At 46.0% G+C, this 23280-nt stretch overlaps 1 protein-coding gene across 1 annotated transcript in view; it reads right to left on the minus strand.

The window, feature by feature from the left end:
* LOC308610113 (forkhead-associated domain-containing protein 1-like) overlaps positions 1-23280 on the minus strand; it is a 129042-nt gene that overhangs the window by 16881 nt on the left and 88881 nt on the right. The window contains exons 6-9 of the mRNA XM_081259365.1: positions 9626-9749; positions 5832-5962; positions 3493-3582; positions 2361-2465 (exon numbers count right to left, since the gene is read on the minus strand). Coding sequence (XP_081115491.1) covers positions 2361-2465; positions 3493-3582; positions 5832-5962; positions 9626-9749 — 450 coding nt within the window. The remainder of the gene's footprint in view (positions 1-2360; positions 2466-3492; positions 3583-5831; positions 5963-9625; positions 9750-23280) is intronic.

A 23280-nucleotide genomic window follows, 5' to 3' on the forward strand; every position in this document is an offset into this window, starting at 1 on the left:
TGTCTAATACGGCAGCCACCAGCCACATCTGGGGATCAAGCACTCGAAATGGGGCTGGTGTGACGGAGGAACTGAACTAAAAATTTTAGTTAATTTTCATTAATTTCAGTGTAAACTGTACCATGTGGCTGTTTGCTACGCCAGCGTCACTGAAGTCAGACGAACCTGGAGTCAGACAAAACCGACTGTGCCATTGGGCTAGTTACTTTACTAGTAACTAGTAGCCTTGACTTTCTCATCTGTAAAATGGAGAGGATGATTTCTAGATCACAGCGCTGTTGTGAAGATGAAGAGATGAAATGTTCAAGGGAACGCCTAGTAAGTGAGAAATTGTAACTATCATTGTCACCCTGATTACTGTCCACAAATGTCATTGCATCAGTCACTTGTTCAGAAGCCTTAGGAGCTCCCCACTGCCTGTGTGGTACAGAGCCCAAGTGCCTGAACTAAGTCAAAACACCAAGCCAGGGATTCAAGAAGCCCCTACAAACTCTGAATGAGGTAAATAAAACTGAATCCACACCTAGATAAACCATAATAAAACTGCTGGAAATCAAGGGAAAAGACAATCTTAAAAGCAACCGGAGAAAAAGACAGATTATGCAAAGGTACAACAGTTAGGCTTATAGATGACTTCTAAATAGAAATAATAGGAGCCACAAGACAATAGTGACATATCTAATGTGCTGAAAGAAAAGAATTGCCATTGTAAAATTCAATACGCAGTCAAATGTGTTTTAAGAGTGAAGGTTAAATATACATCTCCAGGCAGACACACAGGCACATGTGAGAATTTGTCATCAGCAGAGCCACAATGAGGGAAAACATTAAAGGGTATTCTTCAGACACAAGAAAAATGAACCTAGGTGGGTGATCAGAGATGCAGAAAAGACAAGCAACAGTAAGGGTAATGTGTGGATATGATACTGACTATAGAAAAACACTAATCATGTCTTGTTGGGTTTTAACTATCAAGAGGAGTTTAGAAAATGACAGCAATGGCTTATAAATCTGGAGGGGGTAAGTGAAGTTAAGGTGTTTGAAACTCATTGCACTGTCAAGGAGAAGGGCATAATTATCATCTACTATTGCCACTTGGTAAGTTAAGAATGCAGGGCTTCCCTGGTGGCGCAGTGGTTGAGACTCCACCTGCCGATGCAGGGGACATGGATTCGTGTTCCGGTCCGGGAGGATCCCACATGCCGCGGAGCGGCTTTGTCCGTGAGCCATGGCCGCTGAGCCTGTGCATCCAGAGCCTGTGCTCCGCAACGGGAGAGGCCACAACAGTGAGAGGCCCGCGTACCGCAAAGAAAAAAAAAAAAAAGAATGCATATTGTAGTCTCCAGGATGACTACAAAGGGAATAGTAGAAGAGTGAAAAACTTAATTAATGTGTGATTTTGGTGAGTCAAGGATGAATGCTATTGTCTTACTATTACTAAGAGAATAGTAAAAAAATGAAATATTTCCAAGCTAATAGAGGGGGAAAGTGGAATAAGAGAAAACCATCCACTCAGAAGGAGGCAAGAAATGAGAGAAAGGAACATAACACAGATGGTACAACTAGTATTGAGCAAGAAGGTAGATTTAAACCCCAGTACATGAGTAATTACATAATATAAATGGACTAAAAGTCAAAGATTGTCAAACTGGATTTTGTAAAAATGATACACTATTTGAAGGCATATGTCTAAACCTTAAGACAAAAATAGACAGAGAACATATGAAAAAGATATGGTATGAAAACTCTAACCAACAGAAAGCCAGTGATGAAGCTAAATGACAAAGGAGACGTTAAGGGAGAAACACTAGTAGAGATGAAAAGGGACATTTCATGATGATCTAAAGTTTTGCTCTACAGGAAGTATTAGGATTCTAAATTCATATGCACATAGTAACACAGCCTCAAAATATATAAAGCAAACATCGTTCATATTACAAGAAGAAACACACAAATGACAAACATGTTGAGATTTTTAAAAACATTCTCAATGATGGAACAAAAAGACAAAAAAATCAATATGAGAATTTAAGTTGGAACAACATCATTGGCAAACTTGATTTAATGGATCAATTCTTTCTTAGATAATTTCACAATTAAGATCTGAAGGCAGTCTAGGGTAGTGGTTACACACAGGAGCTTTGGAGTCAGGCAGACCTGGATTCAAGTTCTGCCACAACTACTTTATGCAAGTGAACTTGGATAACTTCCTTCACCTCTGTGAGCCTCAGTTTTCCCGACTGTAAAGTGGGGTGAATACCAGTATAGACCGCATGGGGTCATTGTGAGGATGAACAGAGATGATGCAGGTGGAGTGCTTGCCCCAGAGTGGTTCCCAGGCCGACCTGTCCCTGCCATACCTTGCTCTTTTCCCACAGCGTCATAGAGATCAGGCTCTGCTCGGTACTGCTCCTTTTCAGCTCCACCCTGAGCTTCCTCATTTCTTTTTCCATGTCATGGATTTGCTGAAAGAGTTCCAACAACAGGGAAGTCAACTTCACAACTCATTTCATCTGGTTCATTAAGGCAGAAACCGAGTCTGGGATTCGCTTCATTCCTTCCCTTGGGGGACAATTCCACATCTTTGAGGCAAAGTAGACTTTCTTTCAACGGATGCAATGAAAGGGCTGGGTGAGGGAAAATTTGAGTTTCTTTTGAACATCAGCATGGATCCTGGATTAAACAGTACAAGATACCTATCCACTCATTAGAGTCTCTTTCCTTGGGGTATATTTTTGAGTTCAATCTAAATAAGGGCTGTTTGGAAGACACAATGGGCACAGTTTGGAAGAAAAGAACAATGACATTTTTCTTTTTTCTCATTTGAGGCAGAGAAGTGTGCTCCTGACAGAGAGAAGAACACACGTCTCCTCCCCCCGTCCCAGGCACCGTCCTTCCCAACGGATGGAAAACGTATGCCTGGTGATGAGCACGAGGGTTCGGGCCTGTACAGGGGGTGAACATTTACATTGAGTGGTCATCTTTTCACTGTATCGATTTTTATGTTCACCTTCCATACAAGGCCAGTGATACATTTGTTTTTTATTTTGTTTTTATGAATTGTTGTAAAATTGAATGTATTTAAGCAAAAATACTTCAAGAAGAGTTGTGTTAATAACAGTGCTCAGGGCCGTGATAAAACTTGTGACAGTGGATCATGAAAGTCTGGGCATCACAAGTCCAGGGGTAGGGACCACGGTGAATTTCTAGCAGCATATGGTGGCCACCTCCCGTCCCTTTCCCCAGGGGAAACCTGATGAGGGGCCTTGAGCCAACTGCCCAGAAAATCTGGGGAGAGTGTGTTTTCCATGGTCTTTTCACCCATCTCTTTGAGGCCAGCAAACCAAAGCATTAGGAGACTACATTAACAGACAAACACCCAGAAAGCCCCAGAGCTTGTGCTAGCTAATGGGCCATGGAACCCGTCCAAAACCCTCAAGGCCATAATCTAGGCTTTCAGTGGACACCTAGGGGTCAGGAGGTTCAACGCACGGTTTTGCAGAGTTTTAACTCTTTCTCTTGGGCTTCCCACTTCTCCTTCTGGGCATCTTCCTTCTGTAACTCTTCTTTCAGCACTGAGCACTGTGCATAAAATGGACAAGGCCACGGGGGCTTGGCTGGGGGTCCCAAGTACCTGTGTTCACGCCCAGGAGTGTTTCCTGCTGTATAACCCAATCACACCTCTGAATTCTGAGAGGCGAGACCATTTGTGTGATGGGAGCACGGGATCCTGCAGTCATTCCCAGTTCACCCCTCTCATGAGTTCTGAGGAATAGAGCGTCTAAATTCCTCTTCAAAAGCCAGCAAACTTCACTGCAGGCGAAATCCAGCTTTGTAGAGTCTGGGTACTTAGGGTGCAGGAATTGGGATGTTTTCACGCTGTGACCGGTGAGGGTGCAGGGGGCCGAGCCAGAGAGCTGGGGTCCATCTTAGGGCTTTTGTGCAGGTTGCATCTCAAAGACACAACTGCCCCGACTGGTGTGGAGGTGTAAACGGAGCTGTCTTGCCCGAGGGCGTCTCGGCAACAGGCATTAAGTGCATAAGGATGGATGTGCCTTCTTTTGACCCAGCAATTCCCACTTTAGGAATGTACCTTAAGGACAATGACTGGAGAAATAAGTAAATCTGTAGTTTCAAGGATGCTCTTCACAGAATTTTCAGTAACTGTGGAATAAAAATAAAATGAGGAAACAACCCAAGTGTTGTTTAGAACAGCAGACCACTTTATAACACTGGGTACATCCAGGAGAAAGTATGTAGCTTTTAAGACGAATGATAAGAGCGCTGATTTATTAGCACGGGAAAATAGTAAGTATTTAAAAATTTTAAAAAGGTGCATAGAATAAATTCACTATAAAATGATTGATTGATTGATTTCTAGGCAATATATAGAAATAAGACTGGAAGAACATACATGAAAATATTAACACTGATTTCTCAAGGTAGCATTTCCTCTCCTCTCTTTTTATTTTTTCTTCTCAATGTCATCTACTTATTTTTCTAAAATTAACACACATGATGTATGTCATTAAAAAAAAAAGGCATCTCAAATGTTCACAAGAGCAGTACCCTTGGTGGTGACGAGCCCTTGTGCTACTGGCCAGCACAGTCTAGAGGAGAAGGGACCTCTTTCCGAGGGCAACAAGGAAGGGGAAACGGGGACATAAATCATCCAAATGCACTTCAGGAGGTAGAAGAGCCAAGCAGGTGCTGTCTTTGCAGATTCCTTCTACTTAGCACCACCTCTGCATCCCCTTCCCGTCCCCAACACACACACACACACACACACACACACACACACACACCCCATTAAACAGCTATAGCACATGCCTGAGAAGACACTCTGCTTGGGAGAAACGAATGCAGAGGGCTTGGCCAGGCAGCCGACCCAGCGCAGAGGCAGAAGAGCACAACTAAAACCAGCCTCCCACTTCTCAGAAAACGATTTTGTCATCCCCATTTCACAGATGAGGAAATGGAGGCCAAATAAGTTACAGTGAAAGAAAGCTCTGGGATTGGACCCTGGTCTGTCTGATCCCAAAGCTCGTGCAGTGCCTTTCACCAGCTCCAAACTGGGTATGGTACTACGTACCAGGTGTTACTTATTGTGCCTTTTCCTTGGAACCTCAAGATCTGTGCTCACCCCACACCCATGCAGACCTAGCTATCGGGTAGCCTCTGGGAATCTCTGAGTTGCCACCTGAGATGAAAGATTTGAGGTTTTACCTTGACTCACAGAAACAGGCACATCATACAAATACTGAGAAATCTTATCCTATAGAGGCAGGATTCTAAAGTTAGCATTGAAGGCAAGAGTTGCAAATAGTCAGTTACATGGAAAAAGCTCTTTGCTTGCCTACCACGTTCATCTTCCATAGAGACATTCTACACACTAAAGTCTAAGGAAGAAATGAGAGTCTGCGTGTTTGCATCTGGATCTTCAGATATTCTGCTTTGAAGACAATTATGAGAACCAGTGGTGCTGGGACCATGATGCAGCCGTGTGGTCATCCTTGCTCACAGATAGATCGTATTCTGTTTAATGTTAAACTTTGTACTGGCAGTATATGCTCATAGGTGGGTTTGTTGCTGGGATTAAACAAACTCATTTATAATAGGGGTTAGAAAATGTTTGCTGGATTTGAAAATATATTATGCTTTTTCTGAGCCACATACACTGTTCTTTGAAAGGCTTTAGAGAAGTTGGCCACCTGCCCAGCAGCTACCCTCCCTGTGTCCTTGGGCACTGGCCTCATCTCACCACCGTGTGTCATGTGACTCCACTGTGTCTGCTTTTCGCAGATACAATTTGCTGATGACCCGACACTCACGCTGGAGCTGAGGGCTTCGAGCTGGTGATCCTTTTCTTTGTTCTCACTTTTCAGTTGATTCACCTCCTGTTGTAGTTGTTGAACTTGACCATCCTTTACTAACACGTTTCTTTGCAAAGATGACACCATCTCTGTAAAAGAACCAAACCAAACCAAAACAAAAGACTCATGGAGGTCAAAGAGGCAGGAAGGATTATTGGCAACACCATGGCTGTCAGCCAATGTTTGGAAAAGACCTTCCAAGTCCTGGCCACCACCGCTGCCTGCCTACAATTGGGGAGGCTTTTTCCAAGGGTCCCAGAGCAGGAATGGGAATGAGAGCAAAGTCCACGGAACAGGGTTTGAGGCTTCAGTGAGAATGAGGGGCAGTCAGCACCAGCGAGAGGAGAAGCCTTTGGGGGCCCCTTGTGGGCACAGGCCAGGCAAAGCTGGGAGGAGAGGCCACACCATGGGCCTGGGGAACAAAGGCCCAGCACAGGGAAGGTCCAGGAATTCTTCTCCAGAGGCCAGGAGACGGGCGTGTGGCAGAGGGCACTGCTGGACACTATTGATGGGGTGGTTGGTTTCACAGTCCTCTGAGTTTGGACCCCTCTCTACCACTTATTAGCTTGGTGGTCTTGGACAAGCTATTTCACCTCCCACTGTCTGTCCCACACAGAGTTATTGTAAGGGTCAAATGATGCGGTATGTCCCAAGAACACAAAGTGGCTAAATTATGTTTGTTACAGGGCGCCTATTATTTTTCTCGGCAGCCAGCTTCCAAAATGGCCCCAATGATCCCTACCACCTAGAATTCATGCCCTGTGTAGCCCCTCCCACCCTGAATAGGGCTGCCATGGGTAACCAATATGATACTGTGGAAATGATGGAATGTTTCCTCCCAGGCTGGGTCATAAAATACACTGTGGCCTCCTCTTTGCTCTCTCTCGAATCACTCACTCTGGGGGAAGCCAACTGCTGTGTCGTGAGGACACTCAAGCAGCCCTAGAGAGAAGCATGTGTGCTGAGGGACTAAGGCCTCCAGCTAATAGCCACATGAGCAGCCATTCTGAAGGGGGATCCTCCGGCTCCCCCCGAGGCTTTAGATGACATGACTTATGCCCCAGCCGACATCTTGACTGCAACTCATGAGAACTAAGTCACCCCCCGCTCAAATTCCTGAACTACAGATACTGGGTGAGATCATAAATATTGGTTGGGGTTTTATCCATTACATTTTGGGGTAACTTGTTATGCAGCAATAGATAACTCCTCCATTACTGTAGCATCATTTTTTTAACATATTTATTGGAGTATAATTGCTTTACAATGGTGTGTTAGTTTCTGCTTTATAACCAAGTGAATCAGTTATGCATATACATATCTCCCCATATCTCTTCCCTCTTGCATTGTAGTATCATTTTGAATAAAAGTCGGAAGAAGGGTGCATAAATGCAGTGGTATTGGGTTATCTCCTACGGTTCTTTTCTTGAAAGAACATCAGGCCCAGTTTTAGTGGTAGGTATCAATCAAGAATGTCTATGAAATAAAGCACAAAATGCTCCAGAATTTCAGTTTAAAAATGAGCTTTGCCTCCAGGACACAGTTCAGTTACTTGGAAATCCCTCTGGGGCTTGCCACACTTTGAGTGGGTCCAGCCCATCTCAAGCGTTATCCCAACCCAGGTCTGTCCGACTCCCTGATTGGAGAAAGAGGGATCTGAGACAGGCTCGATGCTTGGATTAGGTTTCACTGGCCAACATACGGGAGGAAGGTGAGGACCAGCGAGTTCATCCTTCCATTGCTGGTGCCCAGAACAGCACCTAGCCTGGGGGAGGTGCTCAGAAAATATCTGAGGACATCCCAAGTGAGGGAGGAGCATAAGCAGAGACCTGGGGGCAGCAGGGGGTGGGGCTGGGTGTGATTAAGTTGCAGAGTGAGGCAGAAGAAAAGCACAGATTCATACAGAGATGGGGATTCACGTGCGACTCAAAGCTATGCCTGCCTTCTACAGCTGTGGGCATGTTTCCTGCTACGCGCTGGCTGCTTTCAGAGTGATGTGCCCCTCCGAGGCTCACTGCCTCCTCCCTGTCACCTGCTTCTCTCCCTCCCCTCGTCTGTGAGTGGTCCCATCCTCTTCAGGTCTCTAGGCATGTCAGTTTCTGCTTAAAAAACTCCACTGGATTCCCAACACCCTTGCAATAAAAACCCAGACCCCCGACCCTACCCAGCCCCACAATCCCCTGTTCACTCCATGCAGACTCGCTTGCCCTTGGATTGTCCTTCCCCACCTGAAACAGGTCCTCTCTAAAAGAAGGACATAGCCGTGGAGGATACAACATAAACTGGTTAGAATCGGCTAGGTCCAAGGGGGCGTAACATTCGACTTCCTGGGGAACTGGAGCTTCATTACAGGCTCATTGTAATAAATTAGCAAAATGACACACGCACCAGCACCAGGACTGTTCCGAGGCTGACCATAAAGGTCAAAAAGTGGGTGGTGGGGCTTCCCTGGTGGCGCGGTGGTTGAGAGTCCGCCTGCCGATGCAGGGGACACGGGTTCGTGCCCCGGTCCGGGAAGATCCCACATGCCGCGGAGCAGCTGGGCCCGTGAGCCATGGCCGCTGAGATTGCGCGTCCAGAGCCTGTGCTCCGCAACGGGAGAGGCCACAACAGCGAGAGGCCCGCGTACAGAAAAAAAATAAAAAATAAAAAGTGGGTGTTGGCCCAATTCCTGGAAATCCCTGCCCCTTCCCCAAAATATTAGAGTTGTCCCAATCCTCCCACTCATTAGCCTATATAATTACCCAGCCCATAAAAACTAACTGCCCCATATTTGGGGGTCTCTAGCCTTCTGAGATGGCCCACACTCTGTCTGTGGAGAGTGTTTCTCTCTAAAGAAATCCACTTCTTACTTTGTCTCTCACTGGATTCTTTCTGCGATGAGACATAAAGAACCTGAGCTTTATTAAGTCCCGAGGCCAGATGAGTGATCTCGATTAAAAGATAGTGGGTTCTGACTGGGTTCGAGTCCCAGCCCACGGGTTCAAGTCCCACCTGAGTTCCATGGTTGCACACCCACTAAGCTGGTCCCCCTTGGCCTCCCCCCTTGAAGCGCTGGCCACCACGACACACAGTTTATTTTCTCCACAGCACCACTGCTCTCTGAAGTGGGCTTGTTCATTCATCCGTTTACTTTTATTGTCTGTCACCCCCTCCCAAATCTGTGAGTACAGGAATCTGACTGTCTTGCTTGGCTCTCCCTCCCCGGATCCTGGAATGGGGCCTGACTCCTAGAAGGAGCTCAAGAAACATGTTGAAGCAATGAAGGAATCCAGAGAATCAAAGCCCAGCCACAGCTGTGCGTTGGCTGCCCCTCTCCCAACCCAAGCCCTTTATCAGGGAACCACCTCTGATCAAATTAGAAAATGGTTTCCCTTGGGCCCAAGTGCACTCGGCTGAAATGGGTGAGACCATGGGTGCCTTAAAGGAGTGACCCCATTTTGTCCACGCTCTAGTTTGCACTCAGGCTGCTTTGTGGAACCACCCAAGCCACAAGGCGACCTGTGTTTTCCCTGGTGGGGCCAGTGTTCAGGAGACCTTGTAGCCAAGAGATACCATTCTCTCAAATATTTACCAGGCCCTGCCCTCGGAACTGGGTGGCAAGAAACCTCCACTGAGGGAGGACTCTAATGCACCGACACGGGTGATCCCTAAGGCTGCACCCAGGTCAAGGGCACAGGTGTGCTGGTTGACTGGTGATGTCTGCAGGGGGAGGGCAGAAGCTCTGGGGCCTGAAGGCAGAAGGGCCTCACCTGACGTGATGGCGGCCTCCCTCCTTAAGTTCTCGGCCTCGTGCTTCAGGGAGGTGATTTCTAATTTTCTCTCAGACAGGGTCTGGCACAGCACCTGGTTGTAGCCTTGCTGTAGGGCACTGATCTGTGGAAGGAGGCAACACACAGTCAGAGGGGGCCAGCCAGGCCTGCAGGACACGCCGGTAGTTCTCCAACATTGGGCAAAGAGTCGGGTTGATATTGGATCGGGGTGTTGGGGAAACCAAGGTTTTCAGTTGTAACTAGTGGAAGGGGCAGGAGGGGCCTGTTCCTTCAGTGACCACCATGTCATCGGTCCTCGAGACACGAACCTTATCTTTGTGGCCACCCAGGGGCTCCGGTGCTGCTGTCTTTCTATGACCTGTGGGTTTTCAGCCATAAATAGACAAGCTGTTGGTTCCAGATCATCCAGCACTGACTGGATGCACTGCAAAGTTCAAGAGCCGGGAGCAGGTTATGAAATGAATTCCCTCTAATGAGAATAGAGGGTAGTTTATACCTCACAGAACACTCCAGAGTTTACAAAGCCCGTTCACACATGCTACACTGATACTCGTCACAGCGTTGCTGAAGGCTGACGTTCCCATTAATGTGTCCATTTTGCAAGGGAGCCAGGTTGAGACTCAGACAGGTGAGGGCCCCTGCTCGGGATTACGCGGCTGGTCAGACGTGGTGTCTGATTCAAACCCAGTCTTTAGTTGCCTGGTTCCTCCTTCCCAGGAGGCTCTAGGATTGAGCGTGAGAAGTTGGAGGCTGTAAAGCATGGCATGGACTCGGGAGCCGGACTGTGGCCTTCAAGTCCTGTCTCTGCCAGTTAACGGGCTTTGTGAACACAAGGAGGACACCATATCCTGTTTCCTTTTGTTCAGTCTGTACGCGGGGTGATGGTAGTCCCAACCTGATAGGATTGTTAGAAGTATTTTAATAAGTTAACATGTGTACAAGTGCTCAGATCATGCCTGGCACACGGCTCAGGGGGATGAGCTCTGACGGTCCTCTCCTCTGACTACCCATGGGGTGTTTTTTTTGTTTTGTTTCGGGGGGTTTTGTGGGGTTTTTTTTGCGGTACGTGGGCCTCTCATAGTTGTGGCCTCTCCCATTGTGGAGCACAGGCTCCGGACGCGCAGGCTCAGCGACCGTGGCTCACGGGCCCAGCCGCTCCGCGGCACGTGGGATCTTCCCGGACCGGGGCACGAACCCGTGTCCCCTGCATTGGCAGGCGGACTCTCAACCACTGCGCCACCAGGGAAGCCCTCATGGGGTGTTTTAGCTTCAGCTTCCCTCGTCCGTCTCTGGGGAAGGTAGTTGGTAATCTTTATGTGTGCATTTGTAATCCTTGCCAGGCTCACTTAAACGCCAGTGTGGTTGTTATTAAGGGGAAATACAGGGGCTTCACTGGTGGCGCAGTGGTTGGGAGTCCGCCTGCCGATGCAGGGGACACGGGTTCGTGCCCCGGTCCGGGAGGATCCCACATGACACGGAGCGGCTGGGCCCATGAGCCATGGCTGCTGGACCTGCGCATCTGGAGCCTGTGCTCCACAACAGGAGAGACCACAACAGTGAGAGGCCTGAGTACCACACACACACACACACAAATTAGGAAACTCCATTTTGCTGGTGTAGAGAGGAAGCCTCAGAGGGATCCAATTATTTGCTCACGATCATCCTTCTAGGAAGCAGCAGTGCTTGGATTAAAACAAAGTCCTCCCCAGTTGAAAGCCCATCTCTCACCCTCTGTGCTTGCATACAGAACAGGGGCTGTCCTTTTGTACCTCCACACTTAAATACTCAGCACAATTTGTCCTAGGAGCTAAATGGGCCTGGCCAGGGCCCTTAAGGCAACAACTGAGACCAGTAATCCTCAGAAGGGCTCTTCGTGTACTGCCCATTTATGGCCTGCGGTTTGATTGATCCATCCATTTCCAGGGATAAGGCTGTGTCCCATTTTCAGTTTTGCTCCACAGTTGTGGGTTTAGTTTAGATTTCCCATCTCACACATGTTCATCCAGAGCCAAGGCGTCTCAGAACATTTGGCATCAAGCAACAGAAACCCACTGCAACTCGTTTAAGCATAAGATAGGACTTTATTGAAAGTAGCCTGGGGCATCCTATAGGACAGTGAGTGAGGCCAGGCTAAGGAGAGCCCAGAACTATCTCTTTCTATGAAGGACTGTTTTCTCCGTGAACCTCTGCTTCATGAGTCTCCTCTTGCAGACCAGCTTTCTCTGTGCACGTGGCTCCCTGGTGGCTTTCAAGTTGATTAGATCCAGGGCAAGTAGCCAGTCCAAAATGACCATGGTTATGGTCACCCAAGGCCACGGGACCCACTTTGGGAAACACTGTTCAAGCAAGGACCCTTCCCATGGAGAGCGGGGCTTCATGCTTTATCCCCAGAACCCAGAACAGTACCCTGGCACATATCTGTGGAGCTCCATACTTATCTGTGGGTGGATGCAGCTGACTTAGCTGCACACACACACCAGGCAGCGCTCTGCACTGCAGTCACAGTTGTGCTCCAACACGATCTTTTATCTCAATCATCTGCTTGTGGCTCCCCTTTTCAGAACTGTAACTGGTCTGAGAAAAGTGAAAATCAAAATTGAGACCAGGTGGAGTATCCACTGTGGGCCCAGCACGGCCTGATATAATGCAAAGGCAGGGCCCGCCTTCAAGGACATGGACTACATTTAGGATCCGACCTTAAAAGGGGAATTTATTGGGAGGACACAGCATTTCTTGTGGAACCCAGGGGTAGAAGTACAGCTGGGCTTTCCAAGGCATCAGGACCAAAGACCAGAAAGTCATCAGGACACAGCTATGTCTGAGGTCTCATCCTCATGTCGGCCTCTTTCAGCAGTCACCTTCTCTCTGTGCTGAGGTACGTCCCCTGCTTCACTCACCTGTGGCCCCTTAATCCCTGATACCACATTGCCCAGCCCAGGACCTGGGAGAGATGAACCTAGCCCAGCCCAGCTTCTGATTGGTTCTCCTGGGTCAGGTGAACACATACCTATCAGCTGTGACTTGAGAGGGTAGAGGTCACATGGCACCAATATGGCTGCTGAGATTCCTCCTTTTGGGTGGGGGGGGAGTGCTGGGGGAATTTTCTTTGCTCTTTCAAAGCCCTGGGGCCAGTTAGGGCCCAAGAACAGGTGAGGTGGGTGGCTTTTGATTTTTCTCCCTTGTCTCTGCCTCTCTTATATTTAGTCTAAGAACAAAAACACGGCGGAGAGGAAAGGAAGGGCCAGGGTCTTTCTTCTGGTTTTTACCTTTTTAGCTTTTTCTGTAGTGAAAAGAGAGAGAGCTCTGAGAAGTCTGAACCAGTGAACAAGCAGGACGAGTATGCCTTCGTGAATTTTGAGGTGAAAGTGACCTCCTGCTTTGGTTTTAATTTACTCTTGCAGATAACTTCCTTGTCTTCCTAGGCACTATTCAGGGCTCCAGCCTATTGCTACCATTCCCAGCTAACATTCTCCCTGCCTTCCTTTTAGACGGAGGTGCATCCATGCTCCATATTTTACGTACTAAACATCCATGAGCTATTCTCTGAACAACGTGAATAATTTTCTACTTGATTGTTTCCACACATACAAAACAACTAAAGTCCTTTGTGCAATTTCCACAGCACTCCTGCCCTATAGGAAGAGTCCAGAAGTGTTCAGATCAAAGTGGGGGGCTGGTCTCTAATGAGTTGAAGATTGAGCCCCGTGTTGGTTTGCTAAACACAGTGATGAATTCCCACAAGCTTAGTGGCCTAAAACAACAAACATATTCTCTCATGGGTCTGGGGGCTGGAAGCCCCAAATCAGCATCAGCTGGGCTGCAATCAAGGTTTTTCAGAAGGACCAAACTCCCTTGGATGCTCTAGGGAGGAGTCCATCCCTTGCCTCTTCCAGCTCTGGTGGCTGCTGGCATCCCTTTTTTCTTTTTTTTTTTTTTTTCTCGCTATGTAGGATTCCCATCTAGGGAAATACAATAATTTACAAAATACAAAATACAAAATACAAAATATTACAAAATATTGGCTATATTCCCTGTGTTGTACAATACATCCTTTAGCCTATCGTACACCCAGAAGTTTACATCTCTCACCTCCCCACCCTGTATTGTACCCTCCTCCCCATCAGCACTGGCAACCATTAGTTTGTTCTCTATATCTGTGACTCTCCTTCTTTTTTGGTATATTCGGTAGTTTGTTGTATTTTTTACATTCCATATATAGGTGATATCCTACAGTATTTGTTTTTGTTTGACTTATTTCACTTACCACACTGCCCTCCAAGTCCACCCATGTTGCTGCAAATGGCAAAATTTCGTTATTTTTTAAGGCTGAGTAGTATTCCGTTGGTTATATGTACCACATCTTCTTTATCCATTCATCTCTCTTAAATTTTTTTTTTTTTTTTTTTTGCGGTACGCGGGCCTCTCACTGTTGTGGCCTCCCCCGTTGCAGAGCACAGGCTCCAGATGCACAGGCTCAACGGCCATGGCTCACGGGCCCAGCCTCACCGCGGCATGTGGGATCTTCCTGGACCGGGGGCACAAACCCGTGTCCCCTGCATCGGAAGGCGGACTCTCAACAACTGCGCCACCAGGGAAGCCCCTATCCATTCATCTCTTGATGACACTTAGGTTGCTTCCATATCTGGGTAATTGTAAATAATGACGCTCTGAACATTGGGGTGCATGTATCTTTTCAAATACATGTTTTTGAAAACACGTGTTTTTGTTTTTTTCGGATTTATACCCAGGAGTTGAGTTTCGAGGTCATATGGTAGTTCTATTTTTAGTTTTCTGAGAACCCTCCATACTGTTTTCCACAGTGGCTGTGCCAGTTTACATTCCTACCAACACTGTACCAGGGTTCCATTTTCTCTAAACATTGTAAATTTTCTTCCTAGAGGTAATTGAGATGGTACTTCAATAATAACATAAGATCAGGTGAAGTCTAAAGAAATTTTAGAAAACCTGGATAAAGTAAGAAAACATCTGTTCGCTGGCATCTGAATGTTAGAGAGACACCAAGACATGTGGGCCAAGTTCTGGAGAGAAGGGAAACACAGACGCAAGCTTGACATTTGGTGCAGCTTTTCTCCTTGGGGCATTTGTGGATTCAAATCTAACAGCCTAGGAGCTGAAAAGCCAAGGAGTTCAAAAGACTCTAACCACAGAAGCTGCTGGCATCCCTTGACTTGTAGGTGCAGCACTCTAGTCCTGCCTCTGTGGTCACTGCCTCCGCCTCTTCTTTGGATATAATCTCCTCCTGTCTCTCACTTATAAGTACACTTACAGATGGCACTTAGGGCGAGGATAGTCTCAACTCAAAATCCTTATATCCGCAAAACTTTACCTTGTAAGGTAACATTCTCAGGTCCCAGGGATTAGAGCCTGAGATCTTTGGGGCCACCAGTCATCCCACTGTAAGCCCTAAACGTCTTCTCTCCTGAGGAAGGTCTAGGCTGGGCAGAAACCCCGACAGACATCTACCAGAGGCCAGATTGAGAGCCCTTTTAGAAGGTCATTTCTCAGCTCATTTGGAACCTTGCTATTGCCCTTTTTTTTTTTCTTTTCTTTTCGGTACGTGGGTCTCTCACTGTTGCGGCCTCTACCGCTGCGGAGTACAGGCTCTGGACGCACAGGCTCAGCAGCCATGGCTCGCGGGCCCAGCCGCTCGGTGGCATGTGGGATCCTCCCGGACCGGAGCACGAACCCATGTCCCCTGCACTGGCAGGCGGACTGTCAACCACTGCGCCACCAAGGAAGCCCTGCCCTTTCTTTTTTCTCCTGTTTGTCCTCAACAGGGGGAAGCATTAAGAGTAAATGAGGGGCTTCCCTGGTGGTGCAGTGGTTAAGAATCCGCCTGCCAATGCAGGGGACACAGGCTCGAGCCCTGGTCCAGGAAGATCCCACATGCCGCGGAGCAACTAAGCCCGTGCGCCACAACTACTGAGCCTGCGTTCTTGAGCCTGCGAGCCACAACTACTGAAGCCTCCATGCCTAGAGCCTGTGCTCCGCAACAAGAGAAGGCCATGGAATGAGAAGCCCGTGCAACGCAACAAAGAGTAGCCCCTGCTCGCCACAACTAGAGAAAGCCCGGGCGCAGCAATGAAGACCCAAAGCAGCCATAAATTTAAAAAATAATACTAATAATAAAAAAATAAATGCATTAGCAGATTTTGGGTTTCCTCTCATCGTTAGTGTATTGCTTTCATTCCTAAGACGCGAAAAAATTGGAAACCACTCCACTTACCAGGAACACACTTTGCAACACGGATCCAGGGGAAGCTGTTTTCTTCCGTAGACACTTCATGACCCCGGTTTCCACAACAGCAGGCACTGCTGGCTCTGCCAAGTTGCTGGAGAAGGGCACCTTATCTGCAAAGTCACGAATCCAAATGGGCCCCCATTGCCAAGGGTGGAAGGAAGTTGTTTGGATTAGCTTCTTGGGGGATCAGAAGATTGGGAGTTCTGGTGCGGGGACTGCAGGTACCTTGCTGTCCCTTGGTACAACGTCAGGGGAAAGAAAGGTCGCTGGTAGCTTCAAAGAGCTACCAGTTGGGGTTGTGCAGAGCGTCTTAGTAAATGCCATTTTGGTTGCAAATAACAGAAACTCAAACCGGCTGAAGCAAAAAAGGGGACATCTATGGGGAAGAAAAGATGGCTCCTGCCTGTCCAGACTCCTCCGCTTTGCTTGCCCGTTGATTCTCTAACCTTCCGCATTTCCTTTCAGTAAACTCCTTTTCTGTTTAAGTTAGCCACAGGAGATTTCTGTTGGTTGCAACCAGAGAATCTTGAGTGATACAGAAAGTCCTAGTGGAACCCAAGGGCAGGCATTGGAATGGGCCTTTCCAAGGAAAGAAACCAGGAACCAGAAAGTCATCAGGAATCAGGGCAACTTTCTGCATCAGTTGGAATGCCTTCAGCTTTTTTTTTTTTTTTTCCTTCATGGAGCTCATAATCCATTCATTTATTCAATAAGCAATTATTGAGTATCTTTCCTGTGCCAGGCAACCTGGTAGGTCTTAGAGTTCCATACGGGTATAAAATATGCCAAGACCCCTGCCCTCAAGTAGCTCACATTCTAGTGAAGATAAGACATGTGAGCACATAGAGTATATTCACAACACAGAATAAGAAGAGCTATGCCATGGACACATATACACCAGCAAACATAAAATAGATAGCTAGTGGGAAGCAGCCGCACAGCACAGGGAGATCAGCTTGGCGCCCCGCGACCACCTAGAGGGGTGGGACAGGGAGGGCGGGAGGGAGGGAGACGCAAGAGGGAAGAGACATGGGAACACATGCACATGCATAACTGATTCACCCTGCCACAATGCAGAAACCGACACACCTTTGTAAAGCAACTACACTCCAACAAAGATGCAAAAAAAAAAAAAACAAGAGCTATGCCAGAGGGATGAAGCATGACTGTCTTCAGAGACCTAGAAAGCACAGATGCAATATCCTGGTAGAGAGGGCCTGAGCAGAGAATCGCAGGTAGGTGAACCTGTGTGCACAGAGAACATGGTATGTATGAGAAGCTGCAAGTTTGCAACATCTGTGGAGCAAAAGAGTTCTTGCAAAAGTAGTGGGAGACGTGGCTGAAGAAATTGGTTGAGGATGAAGCATAAAAAACCCACTGAAGTGTGATCTTTTTTTCCTGAGGAGGCATGGGGGAGCCCTGGAAGATTTTTAAGCTGTTTGAGGACATGGTCAATTCTCTGGGTTTCAGAAAAGTCCCTCTGGAGTCTGGGATGTGGTGAAAGCTGGGCTGGACCTTTCACCACTGGGCATGCTCAGTCGCTCAGGAAAGGTTTTCGCTCTGCCTTGGGAAATTTTTCACGCCGCTCTGGCAGCGGAGCTCGCCCCGCCCACGGCTTCTCCTCACTGGATTGGTTGAACTCAGGGAGGCTACCAGGAGGCCCAGTTGACCTCCCAACTCCACACCCCCGCCCCCGCCCGTTAACGCTCTGGGCGCGCGCTGCCTTCAGCTTTAAATAACAGAAACCTGGATGTGGGTAGATGGTAAAAATTTGGAGCCCCTCCCAAATGAACTCTAGCCATGTGGCTTGCTTTGTCTGATGAGATGTTGGCAAACACATGGCAGGTAGAGACTTGAAAAGTGTGCTTTGGGGCTTTCTCTCTCCTGTTGCTCTTGGAAACCTGTACCCACCACACGTGGCCTGGTCTGGCCTGCTGGGTGATGAGGGACCACACCAGGCAGAATCAGACGTCCCAGCTGAGGCCTTTCTAGACCAGGGTTTCTCATTCTCGGTACTATTGACATATTGGATCAAATAAGTCTTGGTTGTGGGCAGCTGTTCTGTGCACTGCAGGATGTTTAGCAGCATCCCTGGACTCTATCCCGAGATGATAGGATCACCCCCACCCCAGTTTAACAACCAAAGTGTGTCCAGACATTGCCAAATGCCCCCTGGGTGGCAAAATGCCCCCAGGTGAGAACCACTGTCCTAACCCAGCTTGCCTGGCAATAACCAGGCAGGCATGTACGAAGCCACCCTAAACTAGCCCCAGCCAAACCAACCAGACCAGTACAAGGGGCCAGCTTGACGCCTGGAATCATGAGAACTAATAGTTGCCATTTTAAGTCACTAACTTTTTTTTTTTTTTTTTTTTTTTTGTGGAAATTAAGGTTGATTTTTATATAAAGTACTATATTTTTTTTTATTTTATTTTTTTTTTAATTTTTTTAATTAGTTTCTGCTTTATAACAAAGTGAATCAGTCATACATATACATCTGTTCCCACATCCCTTCCCTCATGCATCTCCCTCCCTCCCACCCTCCCCATCCCACCCCTCCAGGCGGTCACAAAGCACCGAGCTGATCTCCCTGTGCTCTGTGGCTGCTTCCCACTATCTATCTACCTTACGTTTGGTAGTGTATATATGTCCATGCCTCTCTTTCACTTTGTCACAGCTTACCCTTCCCCTTCCCCATATCCTCAAGTCCATTCTCAAGTAGGTCTGTGTCTTTATTCCCGTTTTGCCCCTAGGTCCTTCATGACTTTTTTTTTTTTTTAAATTCCGTATATATGTGTTAGCATACGGTATTTGTCTTTCTCTTTCTGACTTACTTCACTCTGTATGACAGACTCTAGGTCTATCCACCTCATTACAAATAGCTCAGTTTCGTTTCTTTTTATGGCTGAGTAATATTCCATTGTATATATGTGCCACATCTTCTTTATCCATTCGTCCGATGATGGACACTTAGGTTGTTTCCAGCTCCGGGCTATTGTGAATAGAGCTGCAATGAACATTTTGGTACATGTCTCTTTTGGAATTATGGTTTTCTCAGGGTATATGCCTAGTAGTGGGATTGCTGGGTCATATGGTAGTTCTATTTTTAGTTTTTTAAGGAACCTCCATACTGTTCTCCATAGTGGCTGTACCAATTCACATTCCCACCAGCAGTGTAAGAGTGTTCCCTTTTTTCCACACCCTCTCCAGCATTTATTGTTTCTAGATTTCTTGATGATGGCCATTCTGACTGGTGTGAGATGATATCTCATTGTAGTTTTGATTTGCATTTCTCTAATGATTAATGATGTTGAGCATTCTTTCATGTGTTTGTTGGCAGTCTGTATATCTTCTTTGGAGAAATGCCTATTTAAGTCTTCTGCCCATTTTTGGATTGGGTTGTTTGTTTTTTTGCTATTGAGCTGCATGAGCTGTTTATAAATTTTGGAGATTAATCCTTTGTCAGTTGCTTCATTTGCAAATATTTTCTCCCATTCTGAGGGTTGTCTTTTGGTCTTGTTTATGGTTTCCTTTGCTGTGCAAAAGCTTTGAAGTTTCATTAGGTCCCATTTGTTTATCTTTGTTTTTATTTCCATTTCTCTAGGAGGTGGGTCCAAAAGGATCTTGCTGTGATTTATGTCATAGAGTGTTCTACCTATGTTTTCCTCTAAGAGTTTGATAGTTTCTGGCCTTACATTTAAGTCTTTAATCCATTTTGAGCTTATTTTTGTGTATGGTGTTAGGGAATGATCTAATCTCAAACTTTTACATGTCCCTGTCCAGTTTTCCCAGCACCACTTATTGAAGAGGCTGTCCTTTCTCCACTGTACATTCCTGCCTCCTTTATCAAAGATAAGTTGGCCATATGTGCGTGGGTTTATCTCTGGGCTTTCTATCCTGATCCACTGATCTATCTTTCTGTTTTTATGCCAGTACCAGACTGTCTTAATTACTGTAGCTTTGTAGTATAGTCTGAAGTCAGGGAGCCTGATTCCTCCAGCTCCGTTTTTCGTTCTCAAGATTGCTTTGGCTATTCGGGGTCTTTTGTTTTTCCAAACAAATTTTGAAATTTTTTGTTCTAGTTCTGTGAAAAATGCCAGTGGTAGTTTGATAGGGATTGCATTGAATCTGTAGATTGCTTTGGGTAGTAGAGTCATTTTCACAATATTGATTCTTCCAATCCAGGAGCATGGTATATCTCTCCATCTATTTGTATCATCTTTAATTTCTTTCATCAGTGTCTTATAATTTTCTGCATACAGGTCTTTTGTCTCCTTAGGTAGGTTTATTCCTAGATATTTTATTCTTTTTGTTGCAATGGTAAATGGGAGTGTTTTCCTGATTTCATTTTCAGATTTTTCATCATTAGTGTACAGGAATGCCAGAGATTTCTGTACATTAATTTTGTATCCTGCTACTTTACCAAATTCATTGATTAGTTCTAGTAGTTTTTCGGTAGCATCTTTAGGATTCTCTATGTATAGTATCATGTCATCTGCAAACAGTGACAGCTTTACTTCTTCTTTTCCAATTTGGATTCCTTTTATTTCCTTTTCTTCTCTGATTGCTGTGGCTAAAACTTCCAAAACTATGTTGAATAAGAGTGGTGAGAGTGGGCAGCCTTGTCTTGTTCCTGATCTTAGTGGAAATGGTTTCAGTTTTTCACCATTGAGGACAATGTTGGCTGTGGGTTTGTCATATATGGCCTTTATGATGTTGAGGAAAGTTCCCTCTATGCCTACTTTCTGCAGGGTTTTTATCATAAATGGGTGTTGAATTTTGTCGAAAGCTTTCTCTGCATCTATTGAGATGATCATATGGTTTTTCTCCTTCAACTTGTTAATATGGTGTATCACATTGATTGATTTGCGTATATTGAAGAATCCTTGCATTCCTGGAATAAACCCCACTTGATCATGGTGTATGATCCTTTTAATGTGCTGTTGGATTCTGTTTGCTAGTATTTTGTTGAGGATTTTTGCATCTATGTTCATCAGTGATATTGGCCTGTAGTTTTCTTTCTTTGTGACATCCTTGCCTGGTTTTGGTATCAAGGTGATGGTGGCCTCGTAGAATGAGTTTGGGAGTGTTCCTTCCTCTGATATTGTTTGGAAGAGTTTGAGAAGGATGGGTGTTAGCTCTTCTCTAAATGTTTGATAGAATTCGCCTGTGAAGCCATCTGGTCCTGGGCTTTTGTTTGATGGAAGATTTTTAATCACAGTTTCAATTTCAGTGCTTGTGATTGGTCTATTCATATTTTCTATTTCTTCCTGAGTCAGTCTTGGCAGGTTGTGCATTTCTAAGAATTTGTCCATCTCTTCCAGGTTGTCCATTTTATGGGCATAGAGTTGCTTGTAGTAATCTCTCATGATCTTTTGTATTTCTGCAGTGTCAGTTGTTACTTCTCCTTTTTCATTTCTAATTCTATTGATTTGAGTCTTCTCCCTTCTTTTCTTGATGAGTCTGGCTAATGGTTTATCAATTTTGTTTATCTTCTCAAAGAACCAGCTTTTAGTTTTATTGATCTTTGCTATCGTTTCCTTCATTTCTTTTTCATTTATTTCTGATCTGATTTTTATGATTTCTTTCCTTCTGCTAACTTTGGGATGTTTTTGTTCTTCTTTCTCTAATTGCTTTAGGTGCAAGGTTAGGTTGTTTATTCGAGATGTTTCCTGTTTCTTAAGGTGGGATTGTATTGCTATAAACTTCCCTCTTAGAACTGCTTTTGCTGCATCCCATAGGTTTTGGGTCGTCGTCAAGTCACTAACTTTTGAGTGGTTGGCTCCACAGCACAAACAGGTACATCTGACTACAGTGGCTGAAACTGAGAGGATTGATTTATTTATACAACAGGATGTACAGAGGTAGGCAGTTGAGGTACAGTGCAGAGGACAGTGATGCCATTAGGCTCCCACCCAGGCTTTTCATGTCGTTCCACTCCACTGTCCTTTGAGGTTGGCTTTGGTCTCTTGCTTGTTACCTGGTGATCCCCAACATGGCTGTTCCAGCTCCAAGTCCGAGCTCCAGGAGAGGAAAAGGAGACAAGGCAAAGGGACAAAGAGAAAAACTTTCTCCTAGCAAAGCCTTGCCTTTAATTCCAGAAGGGAAGCCCTGCCCAGGGCCTTCACCTGCATGTCACTGGCAGAACTGAACAACACAGCCAGGTCTAGCTGCAAGGGAGGCTGGGAAATGAGGGCATTTCGCATGCTGCTTATAAAGTAGAGTGAGGCAATGACTAAGGGGCTTGTAGTGTCTGCTGCACTGTCTCTCTGGGGGTCGTCTTGGTTTCTTCTTCTTTTTTTTTTTTTTTCCCACGCGGTGTGGCTTATGGGATCCTAGTTCCCTGACCAGGGATTGAGTCCGGGCCCTTGGCAGTGAAAGGGCAGGGTGGACCGCAAGGGAATTCCCTGGGTCTTGGTTTCTTGTCTCTACCTGTTGCTTATCTATCCTGGCCATGTCTTTCTAAGACTGGCTTTGTTTCTCCAAACACAGTGGGAGAAATGGCCACCCCAGCTGGGAACTGCATCAAGACATTCAGCTCCGGACCCTTAATGACCTGTGTGGTAACTCCATGTCCCACTTCCAAATATCAAGGGCACAGGTGCTGATTGGCCCAGCTTGGGTTAGAAGAGAAACCTGATTGGTCTGGCTTGGGTAGACTATCTACTGATCAGCCAGTCAGGTGTGGCCAGGAGAGCAGCAGTAGGTAGGGTAAACCTGGTTGGGGAATGTGCATTCTCAGAGAAAGGGGTGTGTGGCTGAGGAGACACCTAAAGAACCATCTAGTTCAAGGAGTGAAGAAAGGACATTGCCATTGTGGGTTGCAATGTTGATACGGTAAAGATTAACACGTCCTTTGAAAGACCTCAAATACAGTGGAGCCACATAGGCATTACATTTAACTTATGCAAATTCAAATATTTGTATTCAACCAAAGTAGTTTTTTTCCCACACAATTTGGCTTCCAAACATGAGCCAGCTACTTAACTACTGCCTGACCAAGTGATCTTTTCTGGTGCTGGAGATTGCTGTTTTGGATTTGGGGGATATGGTACAGTATAAGTAATATGTTCTTTATGGAAAACTGCTGGGATTTTCAAGATTATTTTTAAGGTCAGGTGATGCTCACCCTTCTCACTGTGTAAGAAGCACCTTTAGAGGAAGATCATGCAAATCATTTTTCCCATTTCCTTCTAGTTTTAATCAGTATAAAGAATGCATTTGGTTTTAAAATATCAAAATACTTTTATTGTGCCTTTTTAAAAATAAAAAATAAATGATATTCATGGCTTCTGGCTCTTCCTCCTGTTTTTTTTTTTTTTTTTTTTGGTGGCCTCTGGCCATACAAGAAAGGCAGGGAGAGAACAGATGG

This window comes from Mesoplodon bidens, assembly GCF_964165515.1.
Source record: "Mesoplodon bidens genome assembly, contig: HAP1_SCAFFOLD_378, whole genome shotgun sequence".
NCBI classification, from domain to species: Eukaryota; Metazoa; Chordata; class Mammalia; order Artiodactyla; family Ziphiidae; genus Mesoplodon; species Mesoplodon bidens.